The 18,439-nt window shown below is 46.4% G+C and overlaps 1 protein-coding gene across 1 annotated transcript in view; it reads left to right on the plus strand.

Moving 5' to 3' along the window:
- Positions 1 to 18,439, plus strand: part of AKAP10 (A-kinase anchoring protein 10) — a 55,226-nt gene that overhangs the window by 20,005 nt on the left and 16,782 nt on the right. Inside the window, 7 exon segments of the mRNA XM_087969816.1 lie at positions 2,496 to 2,543; positions 3,675 to 3,707; positions 6,526 to 6,699; positions 9,039 to 9,587; positions 12,309 to 12,407; positions 14,860 to 14,944; positions 15,903 to 16,026. Of these exon segments, the coding sequence (XP_087825942.1) occupies positions 2,496 to 2,543; positions 3,675 to 3,707; positions 6,526 to 6,699; positions 9,039 to 9,587; positions 12,309 to 12,407; positions 14,860 to 14,944; positions 15,903 to 16,026 (1,112 nt within the window).

Consider the following 18,439-nt stretch of genomic DNA (forward strand, 5'->3'; position numbering starts at 1 on the left):
GTTGTAAGTCAGTTCTATCCGTAAAGCAGAATAAAATAAAATTTGAAGCCAGAAGAGCATTTCTCCTTCCTACTTAACACAGAGACCATTACGTAGCCGCAAATATTTGCATACACCGGTCATTATTTCAATCTTGCCTTCTGAGAATTATCCTTTTTTTTTTTTTAAATTGCTTAAGACAAGGCTCAGATATGGGAGATTCCATTCTATACCCGACAAAGGACTTGGCCAATCACCTGACCTTTCCTGGGAGGCGGCTTGGGCCTGGCCCGGTTACCTCAACCACTGTGGTGAGAATGAGAGACCTAATTGTCCTGGCCAACAACCTTGGAAAAATTCTACAGGGAACAGCCTTTGAGGTGATTATCTGCATTAGCAGGCACCTCCCCAGACAACTTGCCCTCTGCTTGAAGCTGAGGGGACCTTACTAGAGGGAGCCCCCTTGTGGAGTACTGTGAAGCCGTCACCATGGCAACTCTACTGTGCTGTACAATAGAAGCCATTTGGAGGCACACACACACACCCCGAGGGGCGTTAGGGGTGTCTTACCCACACAATATTTGTTTCCAGAGGGTAAGTCATCTGTCGGGAGCCCCCTTGCGGAGTACTGTGAAGCCGTTACCATGGCAACTCTACTGTGCTGTACAGTAGAAGCCATTTTGAGGCAACACTCACACCCCGAGGGCGTTAGGGGTGTCTTACCCACACAATATTTGTTTCCAGAGGGTAAGTCATCTGTCGGGAGCCCCCTTGTGGAGTACTGTGAAGCCTTTACCATGCTAACTCCACTGTGCTGTCCAGTAGAAGCCGTTTTAAGGCGCGAGCACACCTGAGCAGTATCAGGGGTGTCTTATTCCAGAGGGTAAGTCATCTGTGTACCACACACACACACACACACACACACACGTGTGTGTGTGTGTGTGTGTGTGTGTGTGTGTGTATGTGTATGTATGTATGTTTCTGGAACTCTGCACTTCGAAATGGCCCAAGGGCTAATCAATAAAATGAATGAAAATGAAATGCTTAAGACTTTCGCTGGTTGCTATTTCTGAAAAAAAAAAGACTCAAAGCCAATTCAAAAAGGACATCCCTGCGTTTTCAAGCAGTTTTATCTTTGTACTTCGGTTCCCGAAGCTTCTGGAGAGGGATGTATTTTTTTTTAAAAAAAAATATGTCCTTGAAATTCTGGTCATAAAAGTCTGGACACAAAAGGAAAGCAGAGTTAGAAGGGAGGAGGAAAACTCTGGACTCCTTATGACCTCCTAGAATGGACATAATTCAGTTGGTCATTCGGAATGGTGACAGTTGGAAAACTTTAAGGCCACTTAGGAGCATTTGTGGTCTTCATTTCCGTTGCAAACAATCTGTCCGCAGACGGAAGCCGTGAAGCCTCTCGCTCCTGTACTAGACGTCCCAGGTGCTTTTTCTCCAGGTGTTTGGAAAGCTAGAACAGCTGGTGATGTCCAAAGTAAGGAGTGGGGTTGGTACAGCCGCCCCCATGTCAGGAGCGAAGTTGCTATCTTGAGATGGTCAGCAATGGACACCTGTATAATCTTGCTTTGTTATTTACGTTTTTGGCATCTCCTCCCTCCCCTCCCCAAATCTTCCAGCTCAGGTTTGGAAACTGAATTGAAAGAAGAGAAGCACCAGTGCACAGCCTTACGATCTGGAGTGGTACGGTGTTAAGAGGGAGGAAGCAGGAGGAGGAAAATTCAGCCCAAATTTCTTTAAAGACTTCAGGGTCGTGTTTATAGGATGGGGAAATGATATAAGGGAACAGAATTTCTCTCTCTCTCCCTCTCCCTCTCCCTCCCTCCCTCCATCTCATCTCTCTTCCTCTCTCTCTCCCTCTCCCTCCCTCCTTCATCTCTATCTCTATCTGTCTATCTCATCTCTCTCTCTTCCTCCCACCCTCCCTCCTTCCCTCTGTCTCTTTCTTTAGCAAACTTCTTTAGCAAAATGGGAGAAAGTGTGTAGCATAGCTTAAGATAGTCCCAAGTTAGCTTCTTAAATAAATAACAGGCTTGTGAGGAGGCCCTTCACAAGATTTTTTGGGAGCGGCTGCTGAATGATACAGATTTGATGCGCTGGTGGTTTATTAGATTAATGTTTCTCAACTTCAGCAAGACGCTGGCTGGGCAATTCAGGGAGTGGAAGTCCACTCCTCTGAAAGTGACCAAGTCTGAGAAAAGCACAATCTACTTTTAATAATCTGACTTGTACTGCTGTGTTCTTTGACGACCTAGCACTGAAGTCCTCTTGTGTTATTGGTTTTTTTTTTTTTATCTTTTCCACTTATCACTGTCTGTTTAGTATTGTCCTCTTCTGATTTGACCTGTGGGTTTTATTTTGTGCGTGGACTGCATTTCGCCCTCTTTGTTGCGGAGGGTCTGTGGGATATTGTCCGTCTTTTGCGTGTGTTTCCCAGGTATCTGCAAGGGTGTTCCTAAGTGTTTCCTCCATCGCTAAATCCAGCTTTTCTTGTGTCCTTGCAGTGAGAGGCAGAGAGCAGCAGAAGCCAGCAGAAGCCAGGGCGATTAAAGGTAAATCCTCTCTTTTCCACTTGGCTGGTGGTTCAGTTCTCTGCAGCTGCCATGCAATGCAAATGCTCTTAAATGCTTTGGATGGCCAGCCTTTTTTTTAAAATGTGCACGACTCCAACCTCGTGTCTCTCCACTCTTTATAAGTCAGAAGTCCCCAAACTTGGCAACTTTTAAGACTTGTGGACCAATTCCCAACGATGCTGGCTGGAGAATTCTGGGAATGGAAGTCCACAAGTCTTAAAAGTTGCCAAGTTTGGGGAGCCCCCGCTTTTTAAGTACAGGTGGTCCTCGACTTTTGACCACAGTTGAGCTTGGAATTTTGCTAGTAATTCATTACAGTCGTCAAGTCAAATCATTTCATGACTGGGTTTGATTTTACAACCGTTCTTCTTATGGCAAGTCACTCTGACTACTAAGCAAGGTCACAAGTCCAAATCCAGTGTATCCACTGGATGTTTTTGGCCATGGGTTGTAAATGCAAGCCAATTGCCAAACGCCCAACATGCAAATCACGTAACCACATGGGTGGTTCAGCAGTTGAAACTTAATTAAGAGTTAAGTAGAATTAAACAGTCGCAGCTACTTCAATCTAGAGTTTTAAGCACCAGCCTAGAAAGTGGGAGACAGTGAATTCTAGTCCCGCCTTAAGCATGAAAGCCGTCTGGGTGACTTCGAGCCAATCGCCAGGAGACGGTGAGTTCTAGTCCCGCCTTAGGCATGAAAGCCAACTAGGTGACTCTGGGCCAATCACCAGGAGACATATTGTTCCCCATGCTGGCTCAGGAATTCTGGGAGTTGAAGTCCACAAGTCATAAAAGGGCCATTTCCCTCCACTCCTGATCAATATTATAACGCCCTTACTGCACAAGGACACTTGCATTCAACACTTGCATTCTTTCTGCCTCAATTAATTTTTCAAGCCATTATCTCTCTCTTTTTTTTTTTACCCCGACATTCAGATTTGCGCAGAGGGTCTCATAAATTATCTAATTTTACCTGGGTTTGACCTTGAATACGCTGACTAAATTCTACAAGGGCTTCTAAAGTTATGCGGGGTGGGCACTGTATCACATTTCTGTCACATTTCACACCCTCAGCAAAAATTTAACTGCTTTCCTTTCATATTTGCAGAGTCTGGACTGGCTCCAATGCCCGGCAATTTTGGTAAGAGGTCCCATCATTCCAGAAAACCTGAATTTCCCAGGAATTAGAGATTCAGTCTGAACTGCCCTCAGTTTCTGCAAACGTTCATAACCTTTTATGGTTAGGAGATTCCACTTAAATGACCTTCCCAAATCTCCTTTATAGGCAGCCCACGATTTACAATCATAATCGGGAACAGAATTTCCATCACTAAGCAGCGCGGTTGTTAAATGAGTCGCATCCAATTTTACGGCCTGCTTTTTGCCAATCGCTGCCGTTCTTAAGTGAACCCCCCAAATCGGCTCCCCGCGTTGACTGGGTTTGTCAGAAACAAGCTATGATCGCATGGGACACTGCAACCTTCATAAATACGAGTCGGTTGCCAAGCGCCCAAGTTTTGAACACGTGAGCATAAGGGTGCTGCAGTGGTCATAAGTGTGGGGACCGGTCAGAAGTCAGTTTCTCAGTTCTGTGGTAATGGGTGGTTGTACCTCGAGGGCTAACTCTACTCCAAGCCTCTTCCTTTCAGACACAGGTAGTCCTCGATTTATGACCACAATTGAGCCCCGAATTTCTGCTGCTAAGTGAGATGTTTTGTGATGACCCAGAGTGTAACACAAACGTAACAAAATCCAAAAGGTTAAATAAATGTCCTTTAATGCCTCCAACTTGGCCCCACTGTTCAATAATTCTCAGTTGGAGATAAGACGTACTCAAAAATAGTCTTCAAAAGAAAGCAATACAGTCCGAACTTAATGAGCAGATAGAGGTGAAATAAAAAACCAAACAAACTACCATGACGAAATTTCCACAGTGGAACAGGAGAAGTATTTACCAAATTCAAGGAGATAAGAAGGCACAGTCTGTTGGAAGGACGCCAACCAAGATAACTTCAGCCCAAAATAACACACGCTTTGTTTCCAGTGTTTGCCAGTATGCAGGTCCAAACTCTTATGCAGTTGTCACAGCTGCAGCCCATGAAGAGGATCAAGGCCCTTTCCTCCCCCGTAGACCATGCCACCCACGCCTCTCCCTTATCCTCTCCTCCCTGCATGCCCTAGGATGGATAAGGGATGGGCCTGGGTCCTCCTCTGACCGCCCAGCCGGCCTCTGCCCTTCCCCAGCCTCCTCCACAACCTCCGGAGCCCCACTTCCACTCCCTGTCGGCTGTTCCTCCTCTCCCTCAGAGTCAGTCTCCACCCAGGGGCATGTTTATTAATTTGGGCTCTGTCCCATTTTACGGCCTTTCTCGTCGCAGTCGTTAAGTGAACCGTTACAGTTAAGTTTGTGAAGTGAATCTGTCTTCCCTTATTGACTCTGCTTGTCAGAAGGTCGCAAAAGGGGACAGTGTGACCGTCATAAATAGGAGTCAGTGGCCAAGCATCTGACTTTTGATCCCGTGACTACAGGGAGGCTACAACAGTCGTAAATGTGAAACATGGTCATAAGTCGCTTTTTTCAGTCTCGTAACTTCAAACAGTCACTAAAAGACTAAATATACTGTCGTAGGATGGCAAAATATTTTAATATTTCTTTGCCAACCTGAAGGAAACTAGTTTTTTCCTCTTCTGGGTTACACACACACAAAAAAGAACTAAATAACTACCCCATTATTCCTCAAACCAACTATATTGGCCCAGCCTTCATGTGCTAATTATCTTCGGCCCATTAAAACTAATTTCTTCTTAACTGCCTTATTACAAAGTCTTCATGTGGGTGGCTGGGGAATTCTGGGTGTTGAAGTCCACACCTCTGAAAGTTGCCACGGTTGAAAAAAAACACTGACTTAATCACTCCCATTGCCTTTGTTGCATGAATACAACAGCAGGAAGTGGAAGGAAATGAAATTACCTCATTTCTGTTTATAATTCTTTTTATAATTCATAGATTCAGAAGAAGGGAATAGAGTTCTCTACTGGCCAGGTGTGATTGGACACACAAAGAATTAGTCTTTGGTGCATATGCTCTCAGTGTCCATAAAAATATATATATTAATCAAGAATCATAAGATACATTTAGTGATACTCATACTAAATAAGCAATCAAATCATACTGGGGAACAAACAAAATACTATCAATTGTAAAGATACAAGCAACACGGTGATACTGATAAGTGGGGAGAGATAGGTACTAGGAAGGATGAGAAGAAGAATAGTAATACGGAAGGGCTGGCTAGTCTTCAATACGATTAATTTTAATGTATGGCATGTGAGTCTCTGGATTTTTATAGGGAGATTCAATCCCTTGATCACCATTTGCAAACCTCCCCTGCTGATGTATTTAGAAAATCGGGGATTTCCATCGGTGGTGCTTTGTGACCGTACCACTTAGTGACAGAAAGTTTGGTCCAAATTGCTAACATAACTCAAGAACCAACAACTGTTCATCCAGTGACTGTTACGAAGTTACAAAGGCAGTGTAAAAGGTGACCTAGGACCGTTTCCCCCCACTTATGATCATTGCACACACACACACACACCCATGGTCACGTGATTTACGTTCGGATGCTTGACAACCGACTCACATTTATGACGGTTGCAGTGTGCCTGGGTCAGGTGATCTCCTTTTGCGACCTTCTTACAAGCGAAGTCAAGGGGGAAACCCGATCCCCTGAACGACTGTTTTGCTAAGTTAACGGCGGCAAGAAAGGTCATAAAACGGGGTAACATTCACTCAACTATCTCGCCCCGCAACAGAGATGTTTGGCTCAAAATTGTGGTTTTTAAGTTGAGGACCACCTGTCTATACAACCCGGAGAGGAGATCCGGCCTCCTCTAAAAACCCAGGTTTTTAGCTCGCGAAAGCAGCCTCACCTTGTGGTTTCCCTTTCCAACGGCAGCACCAGGATGTTCTCCGCAGAAAGGCACCAGGAACCATGCCTTGCTCGAGGCCGCCGGACCAAGCCACGTGGCGATCAACGCCATCTCGGCCAACATGGATTCCTGCAGCAGTCGCACAGCCGCCCTTAAGAAGCAGCCCAGCCACATGGAAGCTGCCCATTTTGGAGACCTGGGTGAGCCTGGTCCCTTTTTTATAAGATTACCTTTATTGTCTTTTTTTTTTTTTCCTGGCACACCTTAAAAATGAAATTCTGTGGCCTGCTCTCCAAAGGGGACACATATATAACACAGAGATATGCTATAGATCGTGTTTCCCCAAACATAAGATCCTGTCTTATATATATATATATATATATATTTGGCCACCAAAAAAGCTATCAGGTCTTATTTTGGGGGGATGCCATCCACTGACTAACCTCACTTGCGCGCGTCAACCCCGCCCTCCTTTTCGCGGTCAGAGGCCTTCAGGAACTTCTTCTTCTGCGGCCGGCAAGGCTTTCCTGAAGGCCTCTGCTGCTGATAAAAGAGCTCTGGATCGATCCTGAGCTTTGTTCTCAGCTCCAGAGGCCTTCAGGAAGGCTTTGCCAGCCTTGCCGGCTGCAGAAGAAATGGGCTGGCAAAGCAGGTTTCAGGGTGTGCGAGGCCTGGCTACACCTGTCCAAAGGTAAGTAGTAGGGCAGCTCCACCTCCCTCATCCCCACCCTAGCTTAATTTTTACCCGTCCACTCTGGAGTGGGCAGGATCTTTAATTAGGGCTTATTTTTTGGGGGGGGGGGTAGGGCTTATATTGGGTGTACATGTAAAAATCAAACTAGGACTTACTTTCAGGGTAGGTCGTATTTTCGGGGAAACGGTACAGTGTATAAGTAATGGACTTAAAACAGGGACATCAAACACTATTTCATTGAGGGCCACATCAGGATTATGTTTGACCTTGGGGGGGCCAGGATGGGCATGGCCAGCTCGTCACGCATGTCAGGGACACCTTTGGTGGCCTGAGCGGCTCTGCCAGCAAATACGGACACCCGAGCTCCATTTCCAGCTGCGATGGCCTCCCGCAGCCCTCTTGTCAGCGAAAACAGAGCTGGGGGGAGGCATGCGTGGCCCTCGAGCTCTGTTTTCACTGGCAGAAGCACCGCAGGTCAGTCCTTCACTTGTTCCAGGGCAGCCCCCACAGGCCTGAAGTAAGCACCCCGTGGGTTGAATCCAGGTCCCAGAGCCTTGAGTTTGACACCCCCGACTTAAAACCTGAACATATAAATATTAATAGCCGATCAGGAAGAGGAGGAACAGCTGGGTCCAGTGCCTGATGCGCAGAAGGCAGAGGAGAGGAGAGCAGTGGAGATCTATGGGCCGGTCCTTGGGACGGAAGAGCCACCGTTGTTAGCGAAGCCGCCACCCAAGCTCTGGGGATAAAAGGCAGGGGGGCAGAGGTGAATAGGTGTGGCAGACAACTATTCATCTACCTACCGGATGAACTTGCTAGCCTGTCCCCCTTTTTGCTGGGGCCGCTGGCGTTCCTAATAAAAGAATATTTTGAGTTATAGTTTGGGGCCCAGATGAATTGGAGGGGGAGGCGAAGGTCCTGGGGTATAGCTGTTATGGCTTGTCGGCCGTCTGCCCCTCCAGGAACCAAATCGGGATGAGGAGGCCTAAGAATCAGGGGCAGCATCTAGGCAACCTGAGAGCTCCAAGGGGGAAGAGGGAATGGAGCTGGGGGAGAGAGAGAGGGAGGGGGAGAGAGAGAGACAGAGAGAGACAGAGAGAAAGAGCGCTCCAAGGGGGAAGAGGGAATGGAGCAGTCAGAGAGGGGAGAGAGGGAGGGAGGGGAGCCTGGGCCGTTTGTCAGCTCTCCAATAAAGAGTCAACAGCCCCCAGGTCTGGAGGTGGCTGATGAGGAAGAGGAGGAACAGCCAGGTCTGGTACCTGACGTGTGGATGTGCAGAAGGCAGAGGAGAGGAGAGCAGTGGAAATCTATGGGCCGGTCCTTGGGACGGAAGAGCCACCACTGCTGCGAAGCCCCTACCCAGGCTCTGGGGATAAAGGCAGGGGCGGAGATGAATAGATGTGGCAGACAACTATTCATCTCCCCTACAGCAGTGATCCCCAACCTTTTTTATGCTGCGGCCCGGTATCGGCATCAGCTGGGCGCCGCCATCTTTTTGATGAAAAGTGCTTCCGGTGAGCTTTCTACCCGGAAAAGCTCACCGGAAGCACTTTTTCATCAAAAAGATGGCGGCGCCCCAGCAAACCAGCGGCCCGGTAGGACTTGTTCCACGGACGGGACCGGTCCGCGGACCGGTGGTTGGGGACCCCTGCCCTACAGGACGGACTGGTTAGCCTTAGTTGAGAGAAACTTCACCGAGGCTGCCGGTGCTCCTAATAAAGGAATCTTTTCAGTTAACTTCCGAGGGTGTGTCGTATTTGGGGAGCTGGGTCAGAACAGTCTCTCCTCAGCATCCCCTTCCTCACTCACTCTCTCTCTCTCTCTCTCTCTCTCTGCTTTCTCTAGGCCGCTCCTGCCTGGATTACCAAGCTCAAGAAACCAAGTCAAGCCTTTCGAAGACGCTGGCGCAAGTCCTGCGCAACCCCGTGGCCCTCCCGTACTTTACCCAGTACATGGAGCTCCACCGCATGGAACACTTGGTCCGATTCTGGCTGGAAGCCGAGGCTTTCCGCTCCACCACCTGGTCCCACATCAGAGCACACAGCTTAAACACGGTGAAGCACAGCTCCCTGGCCGAGCCGGTGTCCCCTGGCCCGCAGCAGCAGCCACAAGACCCCCCCGGATTTCCCCCCTTCGGCGAGTCGCTCAACGGAGGACTGGACGACCGGTGCCCCGCCGAACCCTCTTTGGCCCATTGGAACCGGTCCACTTGGACTCTTCGGAACCACTTGCTGCTTGGCCAAGGCGGTGACAAACCCCACTTGGGGTTGACCCCGTCAGAAGACGAGGACTGTCCTGTTCCGGGTGACCTTCCAGATGCTTCCATGGTCTCCGCGTCCAATAGAAACAGTCCTTCCTTTGCACTAAAGGACTTGTCAGGAAAACTCATGAAAGGTAAGGCCGGTCCACGGTCTCTCCAAGTACGGGTGGTCCTCGACTTACGACAACTCACTTAGTGATCGTACAAAGCCGTGGTGAAATAAGTTATCACATGGCCCGGTCTGTTCCTCACTTGCTTACTCTCTTGTAATCCCTTCCTCTCCACATTTCCACACTCCCTGATGGGAAGAAAAACCAATAGGTCAGAAACAGGGCAATGTATACAGGTAGTCCTCAACTTACGACAGTTCACTTAGTGACTGTACAAAACCACGACTGTGGTGAAATAGGTTATCACATGGCCCGGTCTGTTCCCCACTTGCTTACTCTCTTGCAATCCCTTCCTCTTCAATTTCCACACTCCCTGATGGGAACAAAACGTTACAACAGCACTGAAAAAAAGTGACTTAGGACCGTTTTCTCACTTATGACCATTGCGGCATCCTCACCGTCGCGTGATTTGCCTTCGGATCCTTGACAATTTGCACTGTACAGGTTCATTTGATCCCCTTTTAGGACTTTTTGGCGAGCAAAGTCAATGGGAAAAGCCAGATTCACTTAACAACAACTCTGTTACTAATTGAACAACCCCAGGGATTCGCGTAACAACCGCGGCAAAGAAAAGTCGTAAGATGGGGCAAAATTCACTTAACTGATTTCTCACTTAGCAACGTACATTCTGGTCTCCATTGTGGTCGTAAGTCGAGGACAACCCGTAGCTTCCAGGGTCATCTTCATTTTTAAGGACCTACAGGTGGTCCACGGCTTGTGGAAACAAAACTGAAGCCAAAATCCCCGGTTTGTTTGCAGCCAAGCTTCCAAATCCAGGATTGCAAACTGGAAAAGGAAGAAATGTTGGCTCCCAAGAGAAACTTGTGCTGTGCATGTAATCCTAAATCTCAGTTTCGTCGATCCCTTCCTCCGGTTCCCCCTGTTCATCATTCACAATTTGTTGTTAATTTGTTAAACGTCACAGGGCGTCTCTTCCGGAATGATGGATACCTTGCATTGCAAGGCTCAGCTAAAGAAGTTTAGAAGTAAAGGAAGATTTGTAGCATGAAGGGTAGTTCCTGTTTTGAAAACATAGAAAGGAGGTCCTCGATTTACGATCACCACTGAGCCCAAAATTTCTGTTGCTAAGAGAGACAGTTAAGTGAGTTTGGCCTCCGTTGATGACCTTTCTTGCCACCGTTGTTAATCACTGCAGTTGTTCATTTAAGTAACACAGTTTTGTGAAGTGAATTCTGACTTTGCTTGTCCGAAGTTCGCAAAAGGAGATTGCGCTATCCCGGGACACTGCCGCCGTCCTAAATATGAGTCAGTTGCCAAATGTCTCAATTTTCCTGCCATTGTAACTTTCAACGGTCACTAAATGAACTGTCGTAAGTCGCGGGCCACCTGTATACATTGTCCCGTGTCTGACCTGTTGGTGTTTCTTCCCATCAGGGAGTGTGGAAATTGGAGAAGAAGGGATTACAAGATAACTGATAATCAAGAGTTGGAAGGGACCTTATAGGTCATCTAGTCCAACCCCACACCCAAGTGGGAGACCCTACACCATTTCTGACAAATGGCAGTTCAAGCTCTTCTTGAAGGTCTCAAGTGATGGCGCTCCCACAACTTCCGAAGGCAACTTCTGTTCCATGGGTTGACTGTTCTCACAGTCAGAAAGTTTCTCCTTATTTCCAGGCTGAATCTCTCCTGGATCTGTTTCCTTCCATTATTCCTTATCTGGCCTTCAGGGGCTTTGGAGAATAGCTTGACCCCTTCCTCCTCTCTGTGGCAGCCCCTCAAATATTGGAAGACTGCTATCCTGTCTCCCCTGGTCCTTCTCTTCCCTAGACTAGCCAGGCCCAGTTCCTGCAATCATTCATTGTATGTTTTACCCTCCAGTCCCCTAATCATCCTGGTTGCTCTTCTCTGTATTTTTTCTAGAGCCTCAACATCTTTTTTTATAATGTGGTGACCAAAACTGGATGCAGTACTCTAGGTGTGGTCTTACTAAGGCTTTATAGAGTGGTATTAGTACTTTCCCTTGATCTTGATTGTATCCCTCTGTTAATACAACTTAGGATTGCATTGGCTTTTTTGGCGGCTGCTGCACACGGCTGGCTCCTATTTAGCAGGTTGCCCACTAAGACTCCAAGATCCCCCTCCCAGTTCCTGCTATTGAGCCTGGTTTCACCCAGTCTATTATATGTGACCTTTGGATTTTTCTTGCCTAAGTGTAGGACTTTCCTTTTCTCTACATTGAATTTCATTTTGTTAGATATGGCAAGAGAGAGAGTAAGCAAGCGGGGAACAGACAGGGCCATGTGACAGGACCATTATTTTACTACCATCCGTCGCGGCTTTGTCGATTCAGTTAGGGGGTACAATTTTGGGCGCAACTGCGGGCTCAATTTACAGCCACAAGTCGAGGACTCCCTGTAAATCGTTCAAGAGGGGAGGTAGATCTGTTTCTTGAAGGCTCTGGGTTTCAGAAGCAATTAGTGACTTATTTCTGGGGCAAAGGAGATTTCCTTTTCACCGACAAAGATCCCTGTTCAGTTTTCCTCTTAGGCGGGATTGTGCAACTCTTCCTCCCTTCTCGAAAACAAAATTAACCTCCAATTACTCACTGCGGAAGTTTTTTTGCAAACGGGTGAATCTTTGTTTTTTTTTCCGTTTTTTTACACTCTCCAAACTCGCTGCGACCTCAGATTTTTCTCTCTTTCTCTCTCTCTCTTTCCCCAGGTATTGAACAGGATGCAGTGACCATTTTTACCAAATATATTTCTCCCGATGCTGCTAAACCAATACCCGTGACGGAGCTGATGAGAAATGACATTGTGGGTAAGACAGTCGCGCGCCCGAACCGTCTCGGCAGGATTAACACACTTTGGGGGAGATGAGGCTGGAAGCCGTGGTGGGTTTCCAACTTGTTTCCTACCGGTTCTATGCGGGGTGGGGGGGTGGGGATTCTGCCGGTTTGGACCGGTTCTATAGAACTGGTTGTTAGGATTCTGTGCAGTTCGGAGAGCCGGCAAATCTGCCCCTGGCTGGCCCCGTGCCTCTCTGCCCGCCCCTCCCAAGTCAGTCCTTACAGCGCATGTGCAATATCGCGTGCGCATGCCCAACATCACTGACTGTGTTCTCCTCCGCCCAGTCACTCCTTAAGGTATTTCCTTTTTTCTCCCCTCCCGACGATCAGCTGTTCCTATGATCAGCTGTGCTGGGACCCCCCTAGCTGTCTTACTGCTTCGCCCAGGAGGCTTCCCTGGGGCCCAGAAAGGCAAAAAATGGAGGCGGGCGGGCAACACACACACACACACACACACACACACACACAAACATACTCTGGCGCTCCATGGGGGGAGGTTTGCTGCAAAAAATTAAAGCCACGCCCACCCAGTCACGTGGCCACGCCCACCTAGTCACGCCCACAGAACCAGTTGTTAAAAAAATTTGAATCCTACCCCTGGTTCTATGCACGGTTCTTTGCACGGGCGTTAAGGACTCAAAGAGCGACCTCTTTCAAATGTTGGTAAGCTGAGTGGCATTTTAGCTCAGCTGAGGCGCGGCAATTCCGCTCTGCCGCGCGAATCAGCTGAACTAAATAGGATAGGATAGGATAGAACAGAATTGGAATAGAATAGAATTGGAATAGAATTAGAATAGAATAGAAAATAAAATAGAAAATAATAGAATTAGAATTAGAATTAGAATTAGAATAGAAAATAGAATAGAATAGAATAGAATAGAATAGAATAGAATAGAATAGAATAGAATAGAATAGAATAGAAAATAGAATAGAATTAGAATAGAAATTAGAATAGAATTAGAATAGAATATAGAATAGAATTGAATACAAATTAGAACAGAATAGAAAATAGAATAGAATAGAATTAGAATAGAATAGAAAATAGAATAGAATAGAATACAAATTAGAATAGAATACAAATTAGAATAGAATACAAATTAGAATAGAATACAAATTAGAATTAGAATAGAATAGAATTAGAATAGAATAGAAAATAGAATGGAATAGAATACAAATTAGAATAGAATAGAATACAAATTAGAATTGAATAGAATAGAATTAGAATAGAAAATAAAATAGAACAGAACAGAATAGAATAGAATACCCTGTTTCTCCAACAATACGGCCTCCCCCAATAGGAAGTCCCAGCATGTTTTATAGGCATGAAATGAAATTAAGCCCCTCCCCCCAAATTAAGGCCTATATTAAACCATGCGAAATGGGGGGGAATGGTGGGGGGGGCTTGCCGTTAGGAAGTACTTTTGTTGCGCACCCGGAGATGGTGCTGCCTGGGTTGACCCCAATACGAAGTGCCCCACCAACACCGAGGTCAACATCCAAGCCGTCGCCGCCCGCCCGAAGATGCAAAGGGGGGGAAATTAAGTCACCCCCGAAAAGACAGCCTAGCCATTTTTTCGGGGCTCAAAAAAAAATAAGACCCGGCCTTATTATATGAGAAACACGGTAGAATAGAATAGAATAGAATAGAATAGAATAGAATAGAATAGAATAGAATAGAATAGAATAGAATAGAATAGAATTCTTTTATTGGCCAAATGTGATTGGACACACAAGGAATTTGTCTTGGTCCATGAGCTCTCATGTACATAAAAGAAAAGATACATCTATCAAGAGTCAAAAATCATCAGGTACAACACTTAATAATAGTCATAGGGTACAATAGAATAGAATGGATATAGGAATAGAATTTAAATTGAATGGGATGGAACGGGATAGAGAGTAGGATAAAGAATAGAATAGAATAAAAATAGAGTAGAGTAGAATACAATACAATACAATACAATAGAATTCTTTATTGGCCAAGTGTGATTGGACACCCAAGGAATTTGTCTTGGTGCAAATGCTCTCAGTATACATAAAAGAAAAGATACATTCGTCAAGAGTCAAAAATCATCAGGTACAACACTTAATGATAGTCATAGGGTACAATAAGCAATCAAATCATACTAGGAAACAGTCCATATAAATTGTAAGGATACAAGCGACAAAGGGACTATAAGAGAGGTAATGGCAGGGGGCAGGTGGGCAGGGCCAATCAGAGGTGGAATTTGCCGGTTCTCCGAACTAGTCAAAATTTCCACTACCGGTGTGTCAGAACCGGTCCGAACCGGTCCTTTGGCTGGAAGGAGACACACCCTGGCCTCCTCCCTGGTTTCAAACCCTGCACTGTTATCTCCCTTCTGTCTTTTCCTTTGCCGTCAACGCTGACACTTAACGGGAATTTCTTGTGGTTTCTACTTTCAGCCAAGATCTGCGGGGAGGACGGACAGGTGGACCCCAACTGCTTCGTCATGGCACAGTCCGTGGTGTTTAACGCCATGGAGCAAGAGTAAGTCGGCGCTGTTATTTCAGCCAGGTTAAACCTTGTGCGCTCCCGTTCCTAGTTTTGACTTGAGGGCTCCCTTGGTGCTCTCTGAGCTTGGTGGCTGTCTTGCAGGTGTTTTCATGACTCAGCTTTGTTGTTGTTAATTGCGAAGTCATGTCCAACCCATCGCGACCCCATGGACAACGTTCCTCCAGGCCCTTCCTGTCCTCTACCATCCTCCAAAGTTGTTTAAGCTCACACCGACTGCTTCAGTGACTCTATAAAGCCCCTCCTTCTCTGCCGTCCCCTTCTTCTTCTTTTGAGGTGGCCAAAGTCTTTGAGTTTCCTCTTCAGGATCTGGCCTTCTAAAGAGCAGCCAGGGTTGATCTCCTCTGGGACTGACCGGTTGGATCGCCTTGCAGTCCAAGGGTGTCTTCTCCAGCACCAGAGTTCCAAGGCCTCCATTCTTTGGTGCTCAGCCTTCCTTATGTTGGGAAAAACCATAGCCTTGACTCTACGCACTTTTGTTGGCAGGGGGATGTCTCTGCTTTTTAGTATGCTGTCTAGATTTGCCATAAATTTCCTCCCTAAGGAGCAAGCATCTTTTAATTTCTTGGCTGCAGTCCCCATCTGCGGTGATCTTGGAGCCCAGGAAAATAAAAATCTGTCACTAGGAACATCCTTAAATCTGAAAAGGGGTGGGTTCGAGGAAAGGAGGAGCAGGAGGAGGAAGAGGAGAACTGTGAGGTCCTTGGTACCCTCTGAGCTTGGTGGTTTCCTTGCATACATTTCATGACCCAACTAGGGAACATCATCAGTGCTAGAGGGGAGTGGGGTTGTGTAATGGAGGAGAAGGAGGATTGTGAAGGCCTTGGTGCTCTCTCAGAGTGGTTGTTTCCTTGCAGACATTTTATGACCCAGCTAGGTAACGTTATCAGTGCTAGAAGGGAGTGGGGAATGACCTCCTTTTCTTCTCTTGCAGGCACTTTAGCGAATTCCTGCGAAGCCATCACTTCTGCAAATACCAGATCGAGGTGCTGACCAGCGGGACGGTCTACCTGGCCGATATCCTCTTCTGTGAATCGGCCCTTTTTTACTTCTCAGAGGTGAGACCAAGGTGTTGGTTTCCTTCTTGGGTTGGTCATCTCACGCTTGGCAAAACCCAGGAGATTTCATTTTATTGATTTTTTCAATTCGCACGCCACCCATCTCACACTCGAAGCTCTGGGGCAGCTCGATTCTGCGCTGCGGTTTGGGACAATCCAGGTTTTGTGGCATTTGTCTTCCTAACAGCCCTCCTAAGAAAGGTTGACTGTCATCCCTACTTTATGGGAAAGAATTAAACCTCGATTGTGTGTGTGTGTGTGTGCCTAAAAGTTCAGGGTTAGCTGTGAAAGCAAACTTCACAATTTTACACACACTCCTAAAATGGTTTTTTTTTCGTTCCTTCGCTCTCCAAGATATAGTAGACCAGGGGAGACTAGCCTTGGCAACTTTAAGCCTTGTGGACTTCAACTCCCAGAATTCCGTAATTCTTGAAACTGATAAATTGGAAATTGACAAATTGGAAATTGACAAATTGGATATGGACAAATTCTGGGGGTTGAAGGCCATAGGTCATGAAATTGACAAATCGAATATCATAGGAAGACCTATGAAGTCCATAGGTCTTGAAACTGACAAATTGGAAATTGACAAATTGGAAATTGACAAATTGGAAATTGACAAATTGGATATGGACAAATTCTGGGGGTTGAAGGCCATAGGTCATGAAATTGACAAATCGGATATCATAGGAAGACCTATGAAGTCCATAGGTCTTGAAATTGATAGGTCTTGAAATTGACAGATTGGAAATTGACAGATTGGAAATTGACAAATTCTGGGGGTTGAAGTCCATAGGTCTTGAAATTGACGAATTGGACAATTGGATATTGTAGATTTACAACAGTTCACTTACTGCCTGTTTGAACTTACAACGGCCCGGAAACCAAGTGACTTACACCCTTACGACCGTTGCAACATCCTTGCGGTCACATGACCCAAATTCAGATGTCTTGTCAACTGACTCATATTTATGACAGTTGCAGCATCCCGAGGTTCCATGATCCCCTTTGATTTAACGGCAATGATTCACTTAGTAACCACGCCGAGACAGGTCATAAAATGGGGGCAAGAGTCACTTAACAAACACGTTCCATGCTCAGCAACAGATATTTCGGGGTCTCGGTTGTGGGTCGTAAGTCGAGGACTGCCTGCCTTAGCCGTTTCTCTACGCACGAGGGCTTTGAACACCTGAAAGACACGAGTTCTCAGCTCGCTGCCGAATCTTTTATACCCGGCTGCAGGCGTGAAAAAGCCGCCCTAAATTTAACGAAAGGCAGAATTGGATTTTTGCAGCTGTCAAGAAGTCTGGTGAATTGTCAGATTGTATTTATAGCACACACACACACACAACCCCTCCTCCTCCCCCCGCCACCCGTTGACAAAACCTGTGCACGTCTCTTCTCCCAACAGATTTTTTTATTTTCTGCCTACGGTGTTGGTTTGTGTGGCTTGCTGGTTGTGAACCCTGTCCCCTTTATTGCACGGTCTTGTGACGTTTTCGTTGGTGTGATGTGGAACAGAGAGCCTTCCGATTCACGATCGAATCTTTCATTCGGGAGCTTAAATGTAAAACGTTCTCAAGGATGCCTGTTTGTTTCTGTTTTTAAGATAAGGGTAATGCATAGTGAGGAGTTTTCCTTCCCCTTCCCCTTTCCTTTCTGTTTTCCTCCTTTCCTTATTGCCTTTTCCTTTCCCTCTCTCCCTTCCTTCTTTTTTCCCCTCGTTTCCTTTCACCCTTTTCCCATCTTCCTTTTCCCTTCTTCCTTCCCTTCCCCTTCTGCCTTTCTTTCCTCTCTCTTTCTCTTTCTCCTTTCCTTTTCCTTTTCCCTTTCCTTTCTTCCTTTTCTCCCCCTCTTTCCTTCCTTCCCTTCCCCCCTGCCTTTCCTCTTACTCTTGCCTCCCTTTTTCCTTTCCTTTCTTCCATTTCACTCCTTCTGCCTTTCCTCCCTCCCTCCACTTCGCTTCCTTACTTTCTTCCATCCTTCCCCTCCCTCTGCTTTTCATTTCCTATTTCTTTCCTCTTTCCTCTTTCCCTTCTTCCTCTACAGTGAATTTTAGCAGGAGGAATCCTTTTTTTTTTTAACCTAATGCTTTGTGAGGATCTTTTCCTTCTCTTTCCCTGCCACTCTCCTTCCTTTTTCTTCCTTTTTCTCCCTTTCCTTTTCTCCTTTTCCTTTCACTCTTTATCTCCCTTCCTTCCCTCTTTCCCTTTCCTTCCACCCATCCTTTTTCTTTTTTCCTTCCCTTTGCCTTTACTTTCCTCTTTCCTTTTCCCCTTTCCTTGGTTGCCTTTCCTTCCTTCCTTCCTTCCATCCCTTCTTCCTTCCCTCTGTCTTCCCTCTTTCCTTTCCCCTTTCCTTTTCCTTCCACCCATCCTTTTTCTTTTTTCCTTCCCTTTGCCTTTACTTTCCT

This window comes from Notechis scutatus, chromosome 1 (genome assembly GCF_049901735.1).
Source record: "Notechis scutatus isolate UNSWTSFEM ecotype Mainland chromosome 1, rNotScu1.2, whole genome shotgun sequence".
Taxonomy (NCBI): Eukaryota; Metazoa; Chordata; class Lepidosauria; order Squamata; family Elapidae; genus Notechis; species Notechis scutatus.